Below are 25,018 nucleotides of genomic sequence, written 5' to 3'. Positions count from 1 at the left end.
GGGAAATTAAAATGGTCTATTATATAAAAAAAATCCCTACTTACAAACAATTTCTCAGAGATACTTTAACGTCATGCAAGACAAAGGAAAAGAGACAAAAGGACAGCTGCTGTACAGGCTTTTAAATGATCGCTGCACAGCGCGACATGCAGATCATGCAGCTCGGCAGCAGCTACCAGCAAGCCAGCAGCTGATCCGTTCACATCACCTTAGCGTGCATTCAGTTTTTACAAGATCTAAAGATGCAAGAATAAAATTTCTAAAGGGACCACTGTGGGTATGATTATGCCATTAGGCAGCAGTAACACATTTGGTGCCAGGCATCTGAACTCTGAAGGAGTACCAGGAGAAGGATAGTGAAAAGCTGAACTGGTCTGACACTGTAGGAAAATGCCTGGGAAATACCAGTAGTTTATAGATTCATTATTGTTACAGTTAAATTCATACTTGCGTAGTCTCCTTTATGTTAGAAGGTAGGCATCTGTTAAACAGTTCTGGGCGGCTAGCCGCATAGTGCCAGATACAAACCCAGAGGTCTGTGGTCCTCAGGCTATTACTCAGCATACTCTTACTCTGTGGTTACCTTGAAATTCAAACCCAGAGCACAGCATAAGTGGACACACATAGGTGCTTTTTAACTGTCAGGGGACAATATAACTTGCTTAATGCAAGCGTGACCAGAGCATCTCCTGTCAGCATTAGGCTCAACGGAGTGACCAGTCCACCATAGGGTCTAGTCTGACATACCACACCATCAACCATTTTGTATGCTCCAATTAATCTAACATACAACTCTTTACAAATGGGAGAGGAAGCCAGAGTGCCCAGTGGGAAACCCACAGACAGGGAGGGAATGTTCAAATACCATACAGACCAAGACCTGGCATTTATGGAGGAAACAAGTAAACTAACAAGTTGGTTTGGGAATAACTTACTGTGTAGTGACATCCAGTGGGGAAGACACACCTTTTCGTTATTTTATAACTTGTGCATTTGTTTCATTTTGGATATGTACATTTGTGCTCCTGTGGTCTTTTTATTCATGGTCAAGGTCAGAGCACAGATATGAAACATACTTACAGTCTGGTTTATATCCCAAGCTCTTTGGTGTCCTTTTTACAAGAAGACTGGAAAACATTTTTAGATGTTATATTAGTTACAATATATAGCCCTTGAACACTCACTTAATTGTAGCAATATTTGAAGAAAAATCATTGAAATTTCAATAACATTGTCTTGTCTTGTTTTTTTATTTAATACCCTCTTTCCTTGTAACTTACAACACTTTTTGTTCCTTGCTTAAATATAAATGGTACATGACAATTTAGAGGGTTATTTCGTAAGTCCAAGTATGGCATTTTAGGTGCCTATATAAAGGATGTGTTTAGACCATCATGAAGGAATAGCCAGCTGGCAAGAGGTTACTAGAGATATCAGTGCCACAACAGTCCCATGTAGCACCTCCAGTGCAGGGAGGGAGATAGCAAGAATGGATCACCCACTCCATTGGCAGGGGCAAAGCATTTAGAAATGTCAGTGAGGAAAGGCAGGTCAAGGATAATACTCTAGAAGGGCAATATCCAGGGGTGCCAGTGCAAGAGGGCAAGGGAGGGTTTGAAGCCCGAGTTAAAATATGTAATGTATGTCCTGGATGAAAAAGGACATGTGACTTAGAAGAAGTCAGAGTTGCCCAAGCTCCTTCTGGAGAGTTGGCAGGAAGTTGAAGGACTTCCTTATCAATAACAGGCAGCACGTGGGCAGTCTATGGCGAAAACCCATGACCTTGTTTCATAATTAGAGGCATGTAGATTGAGGACAAGCAGGGGACTGCTAGTCACATTTGCATAGACTATGAGTTAGTATAGAATAATCCATTTAAGAAAATGGGCATATAGAGCACTGGGGCTTAGGGGTGCAGAAACACTAGGGGGGAATAGAGTTAGAATGTGATGTTTCTTTAGTGTAAACTAGTGTCCAGTTAAGAGAAGTGATTCTCAGCTTAGTAACCCTGAGAGACAGTCAAAAGATGTCTCGGAACTGAACTCACAACGAGCCTAGAGTTTTTACATTTACATTTATTTACTTAGCAGGTATTTTTATCTGACGCAACTTACAGAAGAGGAGAACTTAATTGAGTAAATATCAATATGGGGGTATGTTTAGGAACAAGTGTTACAGAGCAAGGGTGTAAAATTCATCATCACAAGTGAATAGCTCAGAACAAAACAGGAAGCAGGTTGAGGAGACCCTGGAGAGGTGGAGATATGCTCTAGAGAGGAGTAGGAACAAGACAGAATACATGTGTGTGAATGAAGGGGAGGTCAGTGGAATGGTGAGGATTTAAAGAGTAGAGTTGGTGAAGGTGGATGACTTTAAATACTTGGGATCAACAGTACAGAGTAATGGGGATTGTGGAAGAGAGGTGAAAAAGAGAATGCAGGCAGGGTGGAATGGGTGGAGAAGAGTGTCAGGTTTAATTTGTGACAGACGGGTATAAGCAAGAGTGAAAGGGAAGGTCTACAGGATGGTAGTGAGACTAGCTATGTTATATGGGTTGAAGAATGTGGCACTGACCAGAAAGCAGGAGACAGAGCTAGAGGTAGCAGAGTTAAAGACACTAAGATTTTCATTGAATGTGACAAGGATGGATAGGATTAGAAATGAGTACATTAGAGGGTCAGCTCAAGTTGGATGGTTGGGAGACAAAGTCAGAGAGGCGAGATTGCGTTGGTTTGGACATGTGCAGAGGAGAGATGCTAAGTATATTGGGAGAAGGATGCTAAAGAAAGAGCTGCCAGGGTAGAGGAAAAGAAGAAGGCCTAAGAGAAGGTTTATGGATGTGCTGAGAAAGAACATGCAGGTGATGGGTTTAAGAGAACAAGATGCAGAGGACAGAAAGATATGGAAGAAGATGATCTACAGTGGCAACCCCTAACGGGAGCAGCTGAAAGAAGAAGAGGAAGAAGAAGAAGATTACAAAAACCTAACAGCGAATATCATTTAGACAGAAATTCACCCAACAATAGAGCCTTTGAGTGAGTCAGAATTTTAAATAGAGGCTCATTCCAGCCATTCCAGCAGCTAGGAACTACATATGAAAAAGTCTGGACTGAAATGTGATGCTGCACAGAGGTGGCATCACGAAAACTTCAACAGCAGACCTAAGTGGTTGAGAAGGAGAATGGGACCTTTTGAACACTTCAGTTCTCTCAGAACGTGCTGAAGGATGAGCACTATGATAATATTTGTGATAGACTGGCACCGAAACTGCTCCCTTAAGTACATTTCAATGCACCATTGTTTAAATAGCACTGCATATTGCATGGGTCTCGGAAGATATGATGCTCTCCCAGAGAATAAGTGCTTGTACATTATTCATTAGGAGACAGGGGTGTAAAGGATGAGAGGGTCAACACACAATGCACGAGTGACATGGGGTAATTCTGCATCTCAAAGATGTAGTCCTTATCTTTGTGTTATAGTAGAAAAATCAACTGTTCTTTTGTAGCTTGGTGCAGTTGATATAAGCTCATTGAGGTTTTCTGCAGCCAACCTGGCATTTAACTGTCTCTTGAATCAGTGCCAATGTCAGTGTAACTCAATGTCAGAAGACATTCTTAATTCTTTTGCTTAAACTACACCAAGTTTTAAAAGAACAATTAGTCAATGATTGACATCTCTCACTATCCATCCATCCATCCTCTTCCGCTTATCCGAGGTCGGGTTGCGGGAGCAGCAGCTTGAGCAGAGATGCCCAGACTTCCCTCTCCCCGGCCACTTCTTCTAGCTCTTCCGGGAGAATCCCGAGGCGTTCCCAGGCCAGCCGGGAGACATAGTCCCTCCAGCGTGTCCTGGGTCTTCCCCTGGGCCTCCTCCCGGTTGGACGTGCCCGGAACACCTCACCAGGGAGGCGTCCAGGAGGCATCCTGATCAGATGCCCGAGCCACCTCATCTGACTCCTCTCGATGCGGAGGAGCAGTGGCTCTACTCTGAGCCCCTCCCGGATGACTGAGCTTCTCACCCTATGTTTAAGGGAGAGCCCAGACACCCTGCGGAGGAAACTCATTTCAGCCGCTTGTATTCGCGATCTCGTTCTTTCAGTCACTACCCATAGCTCATGACCATAGGTGAGGGTAGGAACATAGATCGACCGGTAAATTGAGAGCTTTGCCTTATGGCTCAGCTCCTTTTTCACCATGACAGACCGATGCAGAGCCCGCATCACTGCGGACGCCGCACTGATCCACCTGTCGATCTCACGCTCCATTCTTCCCTCACTCGTGAACAAGACCCCAAGATACTTGAACTCCTCCACTTGAGGCAGGATCTCGCTGCCAACCCTGAGAGGGCACTCCACCCTTTTCTGGCTGAGGACCATGGTCTTGGATTTGGAGGTGCTGATTCCCATCCCAGCCGCTTCACACTCAGCTGCGAACTGATCCAGAGAGAGCTGAAGATCACGGCCTGATGAAGCAAACAGGACAACATCATCTGCAAAAAGCAGTGACCCAATCCTGAGTCCACCAAACCGGACCCCCTCAACACCCTGGCTGTGCCTAGAAATTCTGTCCATAAAAGTTATGAACAGAATCAGTGACAATGGGCAGCCCTGGCGGAGTCCAATTCTCACTGGAAATGGGTTCGACTTACTGCCGGCAATGCGGACCAAGCTCTGACACCGGTTGTACAGGGACCGAACCGCCCTCATCAGGGGGTCCGGTACTCCATACTCCCGGAGCACCCCCCACAGGATTCCCCGAGGGACACGGTCGAACGCCTTTTTCAAGTCCACAAAACACATGTAGACTGGTTGGGCAAACTCCCATGCACCCTCCAGGACCCTGCTAAGGGTGTAGAGCTGGTCCACTGTTCCGCGACCAGGTCGAAAACCACACTGTTCCTCCTGAATCCGAGGTTCAACTATCCGACGGACCCTCCTCTCCAGAACCCCCGAATAGACTTTTCCAGGGAGGCTGAGGAGTGTGATCCCTCTGTAGTTGGAACACACCCTCCGGTCCCCCTTCTTAAAGCGGGGGACCACCACTCCGGTCTGCCAATCCAGAGGCACTGTCCCTGATGTCCATGCGATGTTGTAGAGACGTGTCAACCAAGACAGCCCTACAACATCCAGAGCCTTTAGGAACTCCGGGCGTATCTCATCCACCCCCGGGGCCCTGCCACCAAGGAGTTTTTTGACCACCTCGGTGACCTCAGTCCCAGAGATGGGGGAGCTCACCTCCGAGTCCCCAGGCTCTGCTTCCTCATTGAAAGGCATGTTATTGGGATTGAGGAGGTCTTCAAAGTACTCCCCCCACCGACCCACAACGTCCCGAGTCGAGGTCAGCAGCGCACCATCCCCACCATATACAGTGTTGACACTGCACTGCTTCCCCCTCCTGAGACGCCGGACGGTGGACCAGAATCTCCTCGAAGCCGTCCGAAAGTCGTTCTCCATGGCCTCCCCAAACTCCTCCCATGCCGAGTTTTTGCCTCAGCAACCACCGAAGCTGCATTCCGCTTGGCCTGCCGGTACCTATTAGCTGCCTCCAGAGTCCCACAGGACAAAAGGGACTGGTAGGACTCCTTCTTCAGCTTGACGGCATCCCTCACCGCCGGTGTCCACCAACGGGTTCGGGGATTGCCGCCACGACAGGCACCGACCACCTTACGGCCACAGCTCCGGTCACCCGCCTCAACAATAGAGGCACGGAACATGGCCCATTCGGACTCAATGTCCCCCACCTCCCTCGGGACATGGTCAAAGTTCTGCCAGAGGTGGGAGTTGAAGCTACTTCTGACAGGGGGCTCTGCCAGACGTTCCCAGCAGACCCTCACAACACGTTTGGGCCTACCAGGCCTGACCGGCATCCTCCCCCACCATCGAAGCCAATTCACCACCAGGTGGTGATCAGTTGATAGCTCCGCCCCTCTCTTCACCCGAGTGTCCAAGACATGTGGCCGCAAGTTCGACGACACGACCACAAAGTCGATCATCGAACTGAGGCCTAGGGTGTCCTGGTGCCAAGTGCACATATGAACACCCCTATGCTTGAACATGGTGTTCGTTATGCACAATCCGTGACGAGCACAGAAGTCCAATAACAAAACACCACTCGGGTTCAGATCGGGGGGGCCATTCCTCCCAATCACGCCCTTCCAGGTCTCACTGTCATTGCCCACGTGAGCATTGAAGTCTCCCAGCAGTACGAGGGAGTCCCCAGATGGTATGCCCTCTAGCACACCCTCCAGGGACTCCAAAAAGGGTGGGTACTCCGAACTGCTGTTCGGTGCATACGCACAAACAACAGTTAGGACCCGTCCCCCCACCCGAAGGCGGAGGGAGGCTACCCTCTCATCTACTGGGGCAAACCCCAATGTACAGGCTACAAGTCGGGGGGCAATAAGTATACCCACACCCGCTCTGCGCCTCTCACCAGGGGCAACTCCAGAGTGGTAGAGAGTCCAGCCCCTCTCAAGGAGATTGGTTCCAGAGTCCAAGCTGTGTGTCGAGGTGAGCCCGACTATATCTAGCCGGAACCTCTCAACCTCACGCACAAGCTCAGGCTCCTTCCCCTTCAGAGAGGTGACATTCCACGTCCCAAGAGCCAGCTTCTGTAGCCGAGGATCGGACCGCCAAGGTCCCCGCCTTCGGCCACCACCCAACTCACACTGCACCTGACCTCCTTGGCCCCTCCCATAGGTGGTGAGCCCATGGGAAGGGGGACCCACGTTGCCTCTTCGGGCTGTGCCCGGCCGAGCCCCATGGGTGCAAGCCCGGCCACCAGGCGCTCGCCATCGAGCCCCACCTCCAGGCCTGGCTCCAGAGGGGGGCCCCGGTGACCCGCGTCCGGGCGAGGGAAAACGCCGTCCAAATTTTTTATTCGTCATAGGAGGTTTGTATAACTGCTCTTTGTCTCATCCCTCACCTAGGACCAGTTTGCCTTGGGTGGCCCTACCAGGGGCATAAAGCCCCGGACAACAGAGCTCCTAGGATCATTGGGACACGCAAACCCCTCCACCACGGTAAGGTGGTGGTTCGAGGAGGGGTCTCTCACTAGATACTTCCTAATATATAGAGGTTAAATGAAACATTTGACTTCAGCTAATCATTTTCACTTCTCACATGCTTGAGGAAAAGAACTAGAAATACAGTAAATGAAGTCCAAGAAACTGAATGAATAAAAGCACAATACCTTACAACTTTCACCATCTTGGGATTGTGTGCTTCTAATAAAGGTAGTAGCGTCATCATAGTTCTACCTGTTTCCACAATGTCCTAAACCCCCCGAAAAAAAACAAGTCACACAATTTTAATGTGCTTGTAACCAACATTAAATGCTACACATTTCTAAATGACAAATTGAAACAAACGAAACTGAGAATATATTAAAAAGGATAATGAATACACTTATTCAGAACAGATAAAACTAGTCATTCAAATTTAAAATTAAATAATTCAGAAAATAAAAAGGTTATACATACCTCAACTATAAGTACATTCTGCATTAGAAAAAAAAACATAATTCAAGAATTAAATTTCCTCCACAAAACTAACATTTACAGAACTGCTGTCATTTTTGACAAACCTTCAAGGTTAAAAGCCAGACTTAACCCAATTATATTAAATGCATAGTTTACAGCAGAATGTGAATGAACCTTCTGATTTTAGTATCCAGAGAATACAAAAGACTCCATTTACAGATATTTTTGAAATAAAATTCACAGACAATACAATTCAATACCCCTGAAACACCTGAGGATATCCCCCATACCACCAACACACAAATCCCCCCCCCCCACCACTTATCATCGATCTAAAAACCACTTCTTCCATCTTTACTGCTCCAAGTCTTCTATGACTTTCTGTTGCTCCGTGAGTGGATGATTTGTGTTTACGTAGGACACTTTCAGTCGGCCTGTGCAATGTGCTTCACTGTGAGCAGAGGTTGCCGTGGTTGTTTTCCTGTCAGCAATGCTGCATACCTGTGTAGCTTTTCTTTTCCTGTCAGCTAGGGAGCATGCCTGTGTTGCACCTTGCAGTGAGAATGACCCAAAGCCAAATTATGTGAGTGAGGTAGCCTACTCTTTCAATCCTTGGGTTGTGTTAAATGCGTCATGTCATAAGCTCTCAATTAAAACAAAGATCAAGGTTCAAGGCCCAGTGAATATAAATGTAAAAACATTTGAAATCTATTGCCCTAGGTCCACCTTCGGCATTCCTCCTACACCTTTCCTCAGTATCTGCATGTTTCTGAACTCTTCTTGCCCGGCGCTCCCTCTCGAGCGCATTCCCATTTCTCAGGCTTTACCATTTCAAGGTGTCTTGTTTGTGTCCTGTTCACTTTATGACTTTCATGATTAGGTTCATGTAATATTATTAAACCCTCAAATTCTAACATCTTGACCGCTGTTTTCAGGTCCTTCTATCACCGATAATGTGAGAGCCATTGTTATTGCGGCATCCTGCATTTCTAGGGCTGTGGCTTAATGGGATGTGACCCGGAGGTAATCTGTAAGATGGGCTCCTTTGGTTACCCAATCTGCAGATGCAAATTCTTTCCTTTTCTGCTTCTTGTGAGTTTCGTTCAGTCTGAGCCCTTTGCCAGTTTTCTTGATTTTGATTCTTGTCTGTTGTTAAGATTTGTTCACTAGGTTTTTTTTTTTTTTTTTTTTTTTTTTTTTTTTTTTTTTTAAAAAAACACACGTCTCCTGGTTAGCTCAGTTTAAAAAAAAAATCTCCTGTCAGTTCCTCAGCAGGACATTGATTGACTTCCACCAATGGTATATGGGCCCCCATTACCCAATATGAAAACATTCTTGCGAACACTTCCCATCTTTGAAGGCATTTCTCAGAATGCCTCCTGCAAATCAACTCCTCCTCAACCCCTGCTTTCTCTTCTGTTCTTTTTCTGGTTTTCTGTGGTGGCGACCAGCACCACCACCACCTAATCAAAGCACCATGATGTCCCTACATTGATGGATTAAAGGCCAGAAGTCCATGTGACCGTCATCATCAAGTCCTTCCATGAAAACCCTGAATACAACGAGAACTGATCATTTATGTTAGGTAGAATGCCTAGAGGGGGCTGGGCGGTCTCATGGCCTGGAACCCCTCCAGATTTTATTTTTTCTCTAGCCATCTGGAGTTTTTTTTGTTTTTTCTGTCCTCCCTGGCCATTGGACCTTACTTTTATTATATGTTAATTAGTGTTCTCTTATTTTAATTCTTACTTTGTCTTTTTTCTCTTTCTTCATCATGTAAGGCACTTTGAGCTACAGTATTTGTATGGAAATGTGCTATAGAAATAAATGTTGTTGTTGTGTGCTTCACCCTCTGTCAATCATCACCAAAGCCAAACTGGCCAATCAAATTGCTTGGAGGGACCGAACACACACACACACACACAAACAGTTCTTTTTTTATAGTAAGGTATTAGCTACTATAATATATACAGCAGGCTGGCACATTGGAGTAGTGGTTAGTGCTGCTGCCTCACAGATCCAGTATGTAGGGATTGAATGCTGCACCTTGTTGGTATTTAGGAGGAGTTTGCATACTTTCTCTTCTCCAGTTTTCCAAACACATTAACAGGATGCAGGGTAGCTGGATTAGCGATACCAAACAGATAACGAATTGGCACATTGTTGGTGTATAAGTGAGTGGTTGGCTCCTGACTTGTGCCTTATGCTGCCAGTACAGGCTTCCCCACAATCCTGAACTGAATTAAGCAGGTTTGAAAAAAAAAAACCGTTTTGTTTAACAACAAGAAAAGGTTTAAGAATGTGGTCATATTGAGAATCCGATTTACTTGGATTCCTGTTGCTCCATCAAAGTTGCCATTCCAGGGCAGTCATTTACTTTCAATCAGTCAGCTAAACAATTAGATTTGGACATTATACAGGAAAGACTACACAAAAGAATGTATGCAGAATCCTCCTTTGACGATTTTGTTGCTCATGAAAATGCACACAAAATCCTCATGCCGAAGGTTAAGAGATGTTTTAGGCTATTAAAGGGTTTGAAACTGTGTGCTTTTTTTTGCATGCAGTCCTTGCTTTATGTGAGAGGATAACTTTAAAGGTAATTGCTTGAGCGTAAAAGACCCTCCTGGAACAAGAACTTCAGTTCCAGTAAGAACAGAAACCTAATGAAATAAGATCAACTTGTGTTATACAGTAAGTCTAAAAGTGTGTACAACAGCAGAATCTGCTGCATATTACATATGGCATAGATTTTTAAACATTGCTGACACTATTTTGCTACAAATTGTAATAATTTGTCCATATACACCTTTTTGCTCAGACTGCACAGCTCCTCAGCGCCAATAACAGCAACCTTGTTTGTAGACTCTTCACTCTAGAAAGAGCAAGTAACAAAGAGTTAGTTCCACCCATGGCAGGGGCAGCTCCAGGAAGCAGAGCCCAGCCAGTACAACAAACCAGGAACTCCGAATACTATATTCTAAGTCTATATTTAATAAACTCACTAGTTAGCCCTCTTCAAATGAAGCAGTTATGGGCAGGGATTTTATTGCCGATTGTATACAGTGGCATAGTCTTATTCCAAGAATGAAGCAAAGCCCTTCTATCCAGTCATTCAATATGCTACCCAGTTTGCAGCAGGATGTTTTTCAGTATAACAAGAGGGACTGAATATAAATGCTAGCAGATCACTTCTCTTGGTAAAACGGGAGAACAAAGTCTCATTTGGAATACAACTGGATTTAAAAACTACACTATTTTGAAGTTAAAATTGGTGGAACTGATAGACATGGTACTCTTCCACTCATACCACTCAGTACTGTCACTTTTCCTAAAACACAATCAGTTGTTCATCAACTTCTTATGTGTGGATTTGACTGATTTACCTAAAACATGCATAACACCCTTAAGAAAATAGCGAAAAAAAGGTGTCATATTGAAGGATAATGCAATGAAGAATAGTTAGTTGACATCACTTACGATTCTTCATTCGGCTACTCCCATTAGGGGTTGCCACAGCGGATCATCTTCTTCCATATCTTTCTGTCCTCTGAATCTTGCTCTGTCACACCCATCACCTGCATGTCTTCTCTCACCACATCCATAAACCTTCTCTTAGGCCTTCCTCTTTTTCTCTTGCCTGGCAGCTCTATCCTTAGCATCCTTTTCCCAATATACCCAGCATCTCTCCTCTGCAGATGTCAAAACCAACGCAATCTCGCCTCTCTGACTTTGTCTCCCAACCGTCCAACTTGAACTGACCCTCTAATGTACTCATTTCTAATCCTGTCCATCCTCGTCACATTGTATCTTACAATTATATGTGTTAATGCTACTAATAGATAAATCAGTTATGATCAAACTATTTGTCAGTACTTGCCATCTCATTTTTTCAGTTATTACCCACAGATCATGATCTCAAGTGAGGAGAGGGATGTAGATTGACCAGTAAATCAAGAGCTATGCCTTTTAGACTCAGCTCCCACTTTACCACCATGGACTGGTACAGCACCTACAGAACAACTGCTGCTGCTGGTCCAATCTGCTTGTAAATCTCATGTTCCCTTTTTCCATCACTCCTGAACAATCTATGTATATACAGTATACGGTATATAAAAGTCTTTGCATGTATGTATGTATGTTCCAGCATCACTTCCAAATGGCTTGAGTGATTTTCATGAAACTTGCTACACATGTTTCTCATTGGTTGAATAAAAATACTGTAGGGTGAAATCAACCCTAACCCACCCCCTTCTGGATAGAGTGAGGGGTAATCTTACGGTCTTGTATGCATGTTATCATCCAGTTGACACTCTGAATGACCACCAGAGGGCAAACTGGAGGTGACTGCCAGCATTCTTTATGTTTGAGCACCACCACGCCCCTGTTGCTTCTGAAATGAAATGGGATGCCAGCCCAGCCAATTCTAACTATTTTTGGGACTCATTTTGATTCCAACGCTGACTTTATATATTCAAAAAGGACTTTATATATTCCGATACTGATTTTACATCAGGCTTTGACGTTATATATAAATCAGGAATGACTTTATATATTCAAGTTTTGACTTTAGGATATAGCGGGCTGGATGATGACTGACTGACTTTATATAATCAGGCTTTGGTGTTATATATTCAGAACACAGACTTTATATATTATTCTGAAAACCATTATTTATTTTATATATATATTCACATATATATACATACATACATACATACATACATACATACATACATACATACATATTATATATACTGTATATATATATATATATATATATATATATATATATATATATATATATGAGAGAGAGAGAGAGAGAGAGAGAGAGAAAATAGACCTATATACTTGCGGATAAGTCTGGGCTTCATTTTACCGTATATTTTATGGTATTTTATAATGTCAGTCGTATAAGTCGAATGCGGAAAACTCACGCTATTGGTCCGAGATTATGATATGCTAACGCCCACCTGAGAGAGTAACCACGGAGCACATGGCCTTTTTTTCCTATGTATTGTGCCTACGTGACCACCCAGTAATACCCGAACTATTCCGAAGCTACGTTTGCACGGTTTAGTGTTTTTTGTATCTTTCACCCTCATACACCTTTATCATAAGAGCATCCCTTATCTACAATGGAGCGTTCGATCAGAAGAAAATATGAAGCTGGTTTTAAAATAAAAGTCATTGAAGTGGCGAAAGAAAATGGTAACTTCGCTGCTGCAACAAAATTCAATATGTCTGAGAGACTGATGCGAGATTGGAGGAGGCAAGAAGATGGGAAAAAAATTAAGTGTTGTATTTTTGAACGGTCGTATAAGTCAGGGTCTGATTTTTTGATCGATTTTTTGGGTTTCAAGACCCGACTTTTATATTTATTTATATATATAAAGTAACAATCTTGCGGTCTTCTATGCGTGTTATCATCCAGATGACACTCGGAATGACCACCAGAGGGCGAACTAGAGGTGACTGCCAGCATTCTTTATGTTTGAGCACCACCGCACCCCTGTTGCTTTTGAACTTAAAAAAAGTTGGCCAGGTCCGAGCGTCAACTGGATCACAACATACATACAAGACTGCAAGACAAGCACATTAGTGAGTCTTCATTGTTTGTTAATATATTTTTATTCTTAAAGTTGTGGGTTTTTTTTTTTAATTATATTTTTCTCAAAAAATTAAAAAAAAAAAACAAAAAACTTTTTTTTTCTTCCTGGGCAACACTGGGTATTTCAGCTAGTATCTTGATATACTCTAGCTCCTCCACTAAGGGCAGTCATCCCCCTTTCACCTGTAGAAAGCTATCCACTCTTTTCTGAGAGAAACCCATGACCTCAAAGTTGAAGATGCTGTTTCTCATCCCATGAGCTGTGGGTAATGACCGAAAGACTGCGATCACAAGTACAAGTGTCAGAAAGTGGCAGTTTCTTTGCAAAGTGGCTGGGCTGACACTCTATTGATAGGATGAGAAGCTCAGCAGTTCAAGACAGCCTCAAAGTAGAGTCGCTGATACCCTAAATCTAGAGCAGCGAGTTGAGGTGGTTTGTTCATGTCATAAGGATGCTCCACCGGCAGCTCCCCTCAGAGGTGCTCCAGCCACATCTCACTGATTGCAGACCATGCGGCAAACCAGGACATGCTGGGGAGAATCTCTCTCTTGGCTGGCTTGGGAATATCATGAAAATTCCTCTAAAGGAACTGGAATCTGTAGCTGGGGACAGGAAAGTATTGGTCTGCTGCCACCATGGCCCTCATCGGGAAATACAATCAAGAAGATGAGATGAGAGATGTATTTGCCAGGCTTTTGCTTTTCTCAAGGTGTATTATTTGTCCTTTAGAGATCATCAGAAGCTTTTAAATAAGCAAAGTGATAGCCATGACCTATAATATCAATTTTCTTTTTAACCAAATAAATTGTACTAAAAACAGAGACACTTGATGCTTCAAACAAATATGCCCAGTCTCTCACATGGTGGAGCAGGCCAATTTGCATGATTACACTGCAACTGTGAAGGGTGCCAAGTACCTAATATACAAGTTGCCAGCTTTCAGCATTTCAGAGCAAAAACATTTAGCACATTAATGACAAAGAGTGCTAATGTTAGATGCTCAGTCATTTTGTTTGGACAGTTTTATGCACTGTTTTTGATGTTATTCCAGGCTCATATACACATTATGAAATACAATATTATTGTGTTGGCTTCAAGTTTATTTTTATCACTCAAATATATGTTTATCATGGTAAAACTGCAGTACTTGATAAAAATCTGTTAAATATAGTGATTTTACAATCATTTCAGAAGAGATTTAATTTCAGAAACAAAACACAATAAATAAGCACTCACATGGTAGCTTTTTAGCCTAATGAAATCCACAGTCAATGGCACCGAAGTGTCACGGTTTTGATTGAGTGCCTTGATGTAATCTAGCAGGTCTGCAAAGAATTTATAGCCTCCTTTCAGTACACAAAGAGCCACAATGTGATGCCCACCCATATCCTGCATGATATCTCTGGCCAAACGCTCAGTTCTGCAGAAAAAGAGACAGAAAAATGGAGAATTAAAAGCAAGCACAGTACCCTGCATTCAAACTTTGGGGCCAAATTAAATCCTTTTATTTTTGTTAATTCCTGGTAAATTTTGAAATCGTATCAACAGTATAATCCAGGGGTTCTCAAACTTGGTCCTGGGAACCCCCTGTGGCTGCAAGTTTTTGTTCCAAACAGCTTCTGTTTTTAAATTTGACTCCTGGGCTAATTAAGTAAACTGTTATTTCCCAGATTCTATGTTTTGGAAACAATATAGAACAATAGGGGGCTTTGCCCCTGCTCGCTTTGCTCACCAACCTCCGGCCTGTGTTATGCGCCAGCCACTTTGCGTCTCTGCCACTCATGTATGTGGATTTCACTTTCACCAAACAACAAATCTTTTAATTCTCACGGATACGCCTCTCCATTGGGAAGAAACACTACTTCTCCCTGATGGCAACACGAATTAGATGATCTGCAAGTCTCTGACTTAAAAGTTTAAATCCGAACAATATATTTGATCTCTTTTCGCTGTTCCATTATTTCACAGAGTAATAATTTCCGTTTGTTTGTGCTAATGCGATCTTTACTATCATTTTTTTGTGAGTTTCGAATTTTAGTACTTTCATTATCTCTAATCTGCTCTGCATGTGTATCGCTCCAACGTTTTTGAACCTCTTTACGATGTTCTACTTTGTCATCTACTCTTTGTCTTTAATTGCCAGCCCCGGCCATGGTTAAATCTCTTGGCACAAAGTCTCGTCATTTCCCTGAAAAAGTCATGTCTCATCCCAGGCTAAAAAGTCTTGTCTCGTCCCAGGATTTTTTTATATAATAAAGAGATAGAAAACTAAGTTTGGTAAAAAAAAAAAAAATTATTAAAATGTACCAAGCTGTTATATGGGAATAATGTATTTTTTTCTTTTTAACAATATTTTCATCTTGATTTTAATTCTTCTTTTTTATGTGTTCTAATTGTTTAATTAATCCATTATTTACTAATTAGTGGGTCTGACGCTATAGTTGCAGCCTTTGATTATTCAGTGTTGTTTGCCAGTGTGCCTGCTCTGCTCATTTTTAATTGTCATTAAGAAGATGCAAAAAAGGGGAAAAACTGCACAGAGAAAGGGCAAAATATAATGAAAAGAGAAAAATAAAAACATTAAGTGTCTTCTAAATGTAAAAATCATGCTGTTGTGCTTTTCTGAATGTAGAATAAGAGAACAAAAAAGAAATACCAGCTAATTAAATGAGATCCGTGTTATCAGTTGTTGTCACCGATTAGGAATCTGGTTGGAACAAAAACCTGAAGCCACAGTGTGCCCCCAGGACCGAGGTTGAGAACCCCTGCTATAATCAATGCAGAGAATTCAATATACTGATCAATGTTCGGAAAAACTGATCACAATGGGTTTTAGTCAACACCATGCAGCAGGCTTTTTCCACTACTGCAAAAGTATTGCAATGTAACAGCACCCCATCCACTGCTGGTTCCTGCATTGCGGCTGGTGCTGCCCGAGTAGGCTCTGCCTTCCACAATCCTGAATTGGATTAAGCTGGCTTGAGAATGTCATGTCAGCAAGAGGATTTGCTCTTTAACTTATTAAACAAACATGCTGTCTGTGCAGGACTGTTGTCATCCAGTGTTCTGGGTTCAAATCCCACACCCAGTTTGTCATCTTGTGTTTAGTTTTTACATTGTGTGTGAGTTTTCCTCTGGCTATTTCAGCTTTTCTCTAACTTTCCCAAATAGCAGGTTATATTTATTTGTGTTTGTAAATTGTGAAGGGATGTGTAGATGTATGAAGAATTTGTACCCATTCCACAGGGATGGTTCCTGCTTTGTGCCTAATACAGCCAGGATAGCCCTCCCCAGCAACCCTGACCTAGATTAAGCCAATTTGAGAATATCATATTATTATTTTTATTTACCTAAATGCATCTTGGTATTTGTATTCATTTGCTTTTTATCAAATTATGCAAGATATATTAATCCACAGCTTTCACATACTGAACATTATAAAATATATACGTGCATTGCTGAAGCACTTAGGCAAAAAACTTTCTGAAGATGTTTGGTTACAAATGATACTTGCGTGTCCTGGTGTAATGCATTAGAATCAAAGTTCTAATACTCCTAAATTTATATTGTCAGTAGCTGAAAAACGGCACCCCAACAGCCTGCACCCTCTCTCAACCTAGGGTGTCATTACATAATGACTGGAATTTTCATTCACGTTAACTTTATGTATTAAATCCCCCGACAGTGCTATTGTTCTCCGAGTTAAGCAGAAGATGCAGTGGCTGGCAACACAGTGAAGACTTGTCTATCTTTTGAATCCATGGTAAGCAATATAAAACTAGCATAAACATAAACATCTTTAAATGTTTAGAAAGCATAATGGCTTGATTTTATTTGCTATAACAGATATTGCACAGTGTGCATATTTTCTTATAATTTTTAAACAGCTTCATGCAAAAATCAAACGAATGAAAGATTCAAAAGAAAAGAGTGAAATGCCTTGGAACAGAAGGTGTTAAGGTGCTACACTGAACTAAAAGGAATTGCAGTTTGGTTGCCCATAGTGGGCACAAACCTTCCTTTGATCATTTTGAACCACTCTCCAGGGAACGGTGAACTTGGGTTAAAGCACCGAAACAGGAAAAACAGCTTAATATACTTAAAAGCGTCTACTCACCGTTTACAATGCCTACCTGTCCATAATAAGTCCATGAGGAATGAAAACCCTTTCTAAGTCATCTTCATAATGTTTAGGTATGCAAAACATATTTAGATCATGGCCCTTCTCATCATCTGGAATCTGAAAGAAGAGCATGTTGAGATGTTCATGTTGTCAAGGAGTAAGGCATCTGTAAGGGTGGCACAGTTTCTCCAACCTGCTTGGTTCAAATCCCAGTAGCTCAGTCTGTTCTCACTCTGGGTGTTCTGCTTTCCTTCCTGTCTCCTCAAATAAGTACCAATTAGTCAGTCAGTCAGTCATTTTCCAACCTACTATATCCTAACACAGGGTCACAGGGGTCTGCTGGAACCAATCCCAGCCAGCACAGGGCGCAAGGCAGGAACAAACCCCGTGCAGGGTGCCAGTACCAATTAGTGTATCTGGCAATTCCAAATTAGCCCTGGGTGGGAATGAACATGAATGGGCCCTGTGATGCACTGGTGCCTGATAGTGCCCTGGGCTGGATTAAGTGGATTGAATTTATTATATTATGCATTCTCAAGAAATCTGTAGGCACAACTCACAACCAGCTTGCTTACAGCTGATAAATCTTTAAACAACTCACCAACCCCCGGGCGGGCACTACACACTAGCCATTTCGCAGATCTGCCATTCGCGTATGGGGAAGCGGATGTACAGTTTAAACAGATTGTTATTTTCATTGGAATTGTTACATATGCACAATAGAACTAACTATTTTACATTACAGCGAGTAATTAACCATAGTAAAAAACAGTAAAATGTAATAAATTGAAAGAAAATTATGTTTTATCTTGCGTTAGAGGTATTCGTTGCGTTATACATTTTCATTCTGTTTTGCTTTGAAATTAACATGCAAATACTTTTTAAACTTACACTTTTACTGTAAAACTTCAGTAAAAACAATTTTTTTAATTAACTTTTTGTCAATATTGCATTGAATTTTGATTCTGTGTTTGGACTTACATCGTGACAAAGCAACCTGTGAGTGAATATCGTTTCTTTCTCTCTAATAAATAAATCAACTTTTTCTAATGTTTGTCCCTGTGATTTGTTAATTGTCATAGCAAAAGCTATTGTAACGGTAAATGTTTTTATATGAATGGCATATCAAGATCTACTTTGGTGTTTAATGTTATCCACAGAAAATATACTACATTACCTTTCTTGTCGCCTGTTAAAATTTTACATGTCAGAATTGTTCAACCAATTTTGAATACAACTAATCTTGTACTATTGCATAGCCCATCACTCGGACATAAATTACACAATAACATTACGATACATCCTTCTTTCAATAGTAATTCGGCCGGTGGAAGACCGGATGGTGTTAATGGTTGTAGATATTCTACGGGATATTGCAAGTTGATGTTTTCATCTTCTGCAACATCACCACCAACTGTTTCAGCATAGTCAATTGATACGCATTTAACCAATTTGCTGTGTAACCGATCGACAATTTTCACGTTAATTCATTTGATGTCATCATTTCTCCGTGCTAGGATTGCCCGTGTTCTCATTTCTTCTGTTAATAATCCTTTGGGATTAATTTCTTCAATAAGATTTGGACATAATAAGTCTTCTTTTATTGGGAACGTAAAGTGAGGAAAACGTAAACATTTATAAGAGCTGAGAGCGCAGGAACGGTGTCTGACAAAAGCATTCACATGAATGAGAGATGAGAGGACCGTGGGTGTATTTGAAAATGGTTGAAAGGAGCGTGGGACTTGAAAAAATCTCTTGGCAATAGTCTCGTCTCAAGATTTTATTTTATAATAGAGCAGGGGTGGCAAACTCCAGGCCAGGAGTGCCGCAGTGGCTGCAGGTTTTCATTCTAACCCTTTTCCTAATCAGTGACCAGTTTTCACTGCTAATTAACTTTTTCCTCATCACTTTAATAGTCCTATTAGAAAAGTTCAGCCCTCTGAATTGATTACTTTCTTCATTAAATGACAGCCAAGCAGAAATGAGATGTGAAACGAGCCAACAGATGACCAGTTAAATTGGGGCTTCAAACTCCAACCAATTTCACTCCAATCACTTTCTTAATGAGAAGCCAATTTTTGCTGTTAATTAAACCCGTTATTTAATTCCATGGCTTGTTGCTGCTCTCATTCTGCCACAGCACACATTTCGAAAACTGTTGTTTTTCTGTTCTTTCTAAGAGCACCATCAAAATGTTTTGGTGACCTGAGAGATCAACCTTACCAAGACCATCACCTCTCTTTAAATTTCAGATATTGTGTAATGGGCACAAGGGAGCTGGTCATGTGGTGGTTTGTTTTGTGTCTCAATATTGTTTGGCTGCTAATTAAAGAAAAAGAAACAACTGTGGGGCCTGAATCAAGATAATAAAAAGAAGTAATCAGCAGCAAAAACTGGTCACTAATTAAGAAGATGGTAAGAATGAAAACCTGCAGCCACTGCGGCACACGAGGCCTGGAGTTCGCCACCCCTGTAATAGAGCAATATATACTAGATTCATAACACGTGAATAAGCCCCCTTGTAGTTGTGTTCTACAAAGTTCTGCAAATGGTCTTCTTACAGTTGATGTCAAATGTTACTCTTATTTAGTTGGGTACAGTTGGTAGTATTGTTGCCTTATAGTTCCAGGAACCTGGGTTTGAATACCAGTCCATCCATTTTTCAAACCCGCTGGGTTGTGGGGCAGCTGGAACCAAACCCAGAAAGTATAAGGCATGAATAAGTAAGTCAACATTAGGCCAGTCCTGCAAACTCCACAGATTCATAGACAAGTTCTCCTCATGTCTATAAGATGGATTATCTGCCTGTCAAGTAAATTACCACTCAATCCTCCATGTTCTAACCCAACTAATCAAGTTTGGGGTCACGGGGAGCATGAATATACCCAATCTTAGAAGCACTGGGTGCAAGGTAAGAGACAGTCGAGGATGGGATGCCAATTGATAGTCAATTCAGAGTCTTGGGTGAACCGATCTACAAGCCAGTATCAATGCATGTGGGTAGTGTTATAAATTACTGATATCCAGGGTTCAGTTTAAACATGGTATCCACGATCTTGAGCTATGGTGAGGGTTAACAGAGAATAAGACTGCGTAACAACACAATTTGGTAAAAACAAGCTGACTATTAAACCTGTGTAGGGGTAGAGGGAGGACTACTCGATTATAGCTTTTAAAATATGCCTTTCATTATTCTGTTTCAAGATATTTATTAATAGAAAAATGTCTTTTTTGGTAAAACAATCTGTGTTTACATTACGCCCAATTTTTGTCCCTCACTTGAAACTTGGCACATAAATACTTGTCACCTCAAGACCAGTTTTTGACATATAACCTTCACCTGGGCAGCAGGAGTAGTTTAGGGCTGGAACAAATGGCATGAAATACTAAAGTGCAATCGAACAATAAACATTGCGATGATGGCCTAATGGTTAGCATGCCTGCATTTCAAACTCAGGCTCCAGGTTCTTTTCCCACCCATTACATTAAATTTCTCTTTAATCAAGTATTTTTGTTGTGGCTCCATGCTGCCCTGGGTGGAGCTATATTACAGTATATCCAAATGTATTTTTTTGCAATTTGGGGTTGCAAGCATGATCTCTCACTATTACACCAGCATTGCAACCTGATCACCACTGTTTTCCTGTCGTATTTGAAGATGTATTCTCTTAACCACTAGTAATAACCACATAGTGGAGTCAAATCTCATAACAATGCGGGGTCATGAATCATATTTAGTCTAAATACAATAATCCCCCACACACTTTAAAATCACAACAGACTTTTAAAATAATACTTTGAAAAAGCCAGGAAACATGGCTGTATCTGCAGAAGTAAAGCTAGCTTGGTGAAGGTTTGTTTCAGCATTAAAAAACACTGTATATATTTTCAAAAAATTGAAGGCCAACCCTGGTATTGTCCAACTTTAAATATAAAATATATGGTGTTCAATGTCATTGGCAAGAAAGGATTAGATTTTTCTTGGAAGTATTAAGCCCCTCATTTTCAATGTAAGAGGCTAACTTTTAAGCTGAATGACAGTCTGATTGGGGTGACTTGGTGGCAGAACATGTTGCCATGATCTTAACGGGACTTGATAAAGGAGAATCCAAATTTATATTACGGATTCCTCTCATTTTGTCAGATTACCCCTTCTATTCCAAAAGGCTGCTGTTCCCGGACATTTTGGAGATTATAGCCAGACATATCCGTTCAAACTGCTTCTTGCATGGGCATCTCTACAATTGTTTGTTCAGACAAATTTGAAGTTAAATTTACAATAAAATGTTTAGAAATCAAAAAACAGTGCAATGCTGGGAAACACAGTTAGCCATCCTTAATAAAAGGAAAAGTGTCTGTGTTTCTTTGTATCTGTATGTCCGTCCAGTTGCAAAGGCTCTGTCATTCTAACAGATGGTGCATCACAAACCTTTGTAGTAATAAAAAGCATTACACTTGTAATGGCACACAGCAAACACACATTGACATTGATTTTATGAATTCCATACCAAATGGCAACTAAATGGACATGTGCATTGCATTTGTCAAACCAACAGATGGTTTAATCACAAACAAACAACACTGTTTTTATGCATCCCATACCAAATGGCATATAACAGAAACGTAAGAGTTGTGTGTCATTCCAACAGATGGTGCATCACAAAAATCTGTAGTAATAAAATGCATTACATGTGTCAGACCAACAGATGATGCACCACAAACATCTGTAGTAATCCATTTTATTACTGCAAATGTTTGGGATGGACGGCACCGTAGCACAGAGGTAGCACTGTCGCCTCACAGCAAGGAGACCGGAGTTCACGACCACAGTATGTTCTTCCCATGTCTGTGTAGGTTTCTTCTGGGTGTTCCAGTTTCCTCCCACTGTCTAAAGACATACAGGTTAGTTGGACTGACACGAAATTGTGGACTGCCACCTTTTCCAGGGTTTGTTCCTGTCTTGCGCCCTGTGCTAGCTGGGATAGGCTAATGGTATTGATTAAATGGGTTGGAAAAATGACATGATATGTTTGTGATGCACCATCTTTTGGAATGTCAAGTTCAATGCATTTTATTAATATATGCATTACAATATATATTCCAATAGATGCACTGTAAACACTAATACAGAGGTCTACACATATTACTTAGATTTCAACCTGTTTTAGATGGGTAGCACCTCTACTTTATTATTCTATTGGTCAAGATGATGTCCAATCAGAGATACAGTATTTGCTGATTATTAAATGTATCCCTAGCAACATCAGTTATCTTTAAGAGCAACATGCTAGCATCCATTTTGTGGTGTGCATATTATTCTATCTACAAATTAATGTGTCTTATGTTTTTATTGTATGCTATCAAATAAAAATCCTTGGTATTAATTAGATAAACATGAGGATAATATTATATCCCAGTTTGAGCAAAACGTGTAAATATATTTAGAAACAAAATATTTCCATTAATAAGAGACACATGAGCAACAGGAAGGCTTAATTTATGCAGACCTTCATACATTAAAATAATAAAACAATTGTTAACATTTGGAATGCCTCTCCAACTGCAGCTTTTTCAGTTAATGCCTTGATGCAGCTTTAATGGTAACGCCACGTAACGCGTTTCAGAGCCTGTAAAGCATTTGGCGTGATTTGAAGAATGGAATACTAAATAAATAAAACGTTTAAGCGATACAGTCCTCCTCATAGATGCTAACCACTTGTTTACTTAAAATAGCGTATCTCGTACATTGAAAGAACTTTACACCAATTCTCATCCATCCATCCATCCCTTCGTAATTGGCTGTTTAAGCGGGCGGGCCGAAATCTTCGGAGGTTTGGATGCAAGGCAAGGACCAATCCAGGAGTTACATGGCGGGTCAATTTAGAGTCGCTAATTAACGTAACCCGTAGATCTTTGGCATAGGAGAGGAAAACTCGTGCAACCATCACACCACAGTCATTTACCGAGCAATTCCCGTTTAAGGTCACCAGGTAAAACCTGAACCAGGTAACTGCACATTTTTCCAAACGTCAAATACAACGCAAAGCGAACAGCTCGCACACAGTTTATAGGAGTCTCCATAGCAACTGTCAAAGAGAGCAGCTTGTTGAATGTGCCTTCCGCTTTAGGTATTCGCTGCTGAAATTTAAAAACTTCCGAGGGCGCAAATTCGAATAATGTGGAGCCCCGATTACCCTTGACAATAATTCTGAGGCCAAAAGGCAACAGTAAAATAACATCAAGCGCGGAATGTAGTGAGGTAGTTTAAATAAATAAAAAACGACATTTCAGCTGTACACTGTTCACGCGATTCTTTCTCAGCAACGTACGCACACCAGGCACAAAATTATCTTTTGCTGCCTACCGTAATAAGACGCGTTTATTAATAATAAAAAATACGCAAAATGCGGCTTGTTTTTTTTTTAATTAACATCCCTATAATAACATTATAAAAATCGCATCATACCCTGAGACCCGAGGACATGATAGTAGAGACGTGCGGAAGCAGAGTTTCTCCACAGCTAGGGTCACATCACCGGAGCCGTCCTCTTCACATCTCCTCAGGCGGCGAAAGGTCACCGCCCGTTGCGTGTTCTCGTCTTGCTCTTCCGCTGCTCAGCGGTAGCCACCTGTATTGGGCGCAACCCGCCGTTTAAAACCTTGACGTCACAATCCTTTTGGTTGAATAATCTGATTTATTTGGAGCCGCCCTGGATTTAGCATCCTCTTGTCACATATTCTATTAGCCCAAACAGCTTCCCGATTGTTACGCACATGGTAAGAACTCTGTTACGTGTGTACGAGCGCCCGTTTATAATAAGTTCTTTGGAATCGTAATGTAGTCGTCATAGATCTGTGAGTAAAAGTATACACATACTATCGTTTGATTCTTTAAATACGCTTAAAAACTTAAGGTAAAAAGAAAAATTACCAGTGTTAAAAGTGTATATAAACAGCCTACAGGTCTAGTCTAACGATACTGGTTTTGTTACGTAGAAGCTATCAAAGTGTATTATAATTTGCTTTTACTGAAATTATCCTCATGCATAGTGTTAATCTAAATCAAAATATTACAAACATGGGTCAGCGTTCTAATATTTGTTTCCTTCATTCAGATCGCGTTTCAGCAATGGAACCAGTACCTTGCCAATAACACCAGACAAGGCAGATTTTGCTTACTGAGCACTTTTGGGTGTATCTTATCTGCTAATCACACAAATTCCCTTTAAAAATTTCTATCATGTACCATTTTATTGCAATCACTTATTTTTTTGATTTCCTCTCATAAGTATTCATATGCAGCACAACAATTACACCTATGGTGATCTAAAAGTAGTGGCACCACTATAGATATACCAAGTTCTGATGTTTCACTTGTGAATGGGAAAGCCATGCTAAAATATCTCATTACATTATAAAGAACTGGCCGCTTGGAAAGTATTTGGTCCCTGGGCAAAAAAGTGTGCCACATAAACCACTTGTCGAAGCAACTAAGGTATTTTTGCCTCCTCTTGAGATAAATCTTGGATCGATGACAAATTTTGTGAAAGTCATAAACAAGGACAGGGAAGGATTCTGATATTTGAGACTTGTGTTTCCATGAATTGCTGATGCCAAGATTAAGGTGGCCATTGCCATTATACTTGTGTACAACAAAATTTGGTATGACATCTCTCATACTGTTAAAGCAGCAATTTATTACAAGAGAATAAGTCAAATTTACATATATACAAAAGACAGAGCAGTAAAATAACAACTAGTAATAATAAAAAGATGAATAGATTCAGCCTTTGGAGGCTTA

General features: G+C 41.4%; 1 protein-coding gene across 2 annotated transcripts in view; it reads right to left on the bottom strand.

Moving 5' to 3' along the window:
• The window catches only part of hprt1l (hypoxanthine phosphoribosyltransferase 1, like), a 29,775-nt gene extending 5,770 nt beyond the window's left edge, over window positions 1-24,005 (bottom strand). The window contains exons 1-7 of one of the 2 annotated variants that reach the window (XM_051932020.1): window positions 23,684-24,005; window positions 17,212-17,334; window positions 14,331-14,514; window positions 10,292-10,357; window positions 7,483-7,500; window positions 7,194-7,276; window positions 1,081-1,127 (exon numbers count right to left, since the gene is read on the bottom strand). In XM_051932020.1, coding sequence (XP_051787980.1) covers window positions 1,081-1,127; window positions 7,194-7,276; window positions 7,483-7,500; window positions 10,292-10,357; window positions 14,331-14,514; window positions 17,212-17,246 — 433 coding nt within the window. In that variant the 5' untranslated portion in view covers window positions 17,247-17,334; window positions 23,684-24,005. The remainder of the gene's footprint in view (window positions 1-1,080; window positions 1,128-7,193; window positions 7,277-7,482; window positions 7,501-10,291; window positions 10,358-14,330; window positions 14,515-17,211; window positions 17,335-23,683) is intronic. The other variant, XM_028809812.2, reaches the window with a different exon arrangement.
• Between the last annotated feature and the right edge of the window lie 1,013 nt (window positions 24,006-25,018).

This window comes from Erpetoichthys calabaricus, chromosome 9, assembly GCF_900747795.2.
Source record: "Erpetoichthys calabaricus chromosome 9, fErpCal1.3, whole genome shotgun sequence".
Lineage (NCBI taxonomy): Eukaryota > Metazoa > Chordata > Cladistia > Polypteriformes > Polypteridae > Erpetoichthys > Erpetoichthys calabaricus.
Note: the sequence above shows the minus strand (reverse complement) of the source record. Positions and strands in the feature narration are given on the sequence as shown.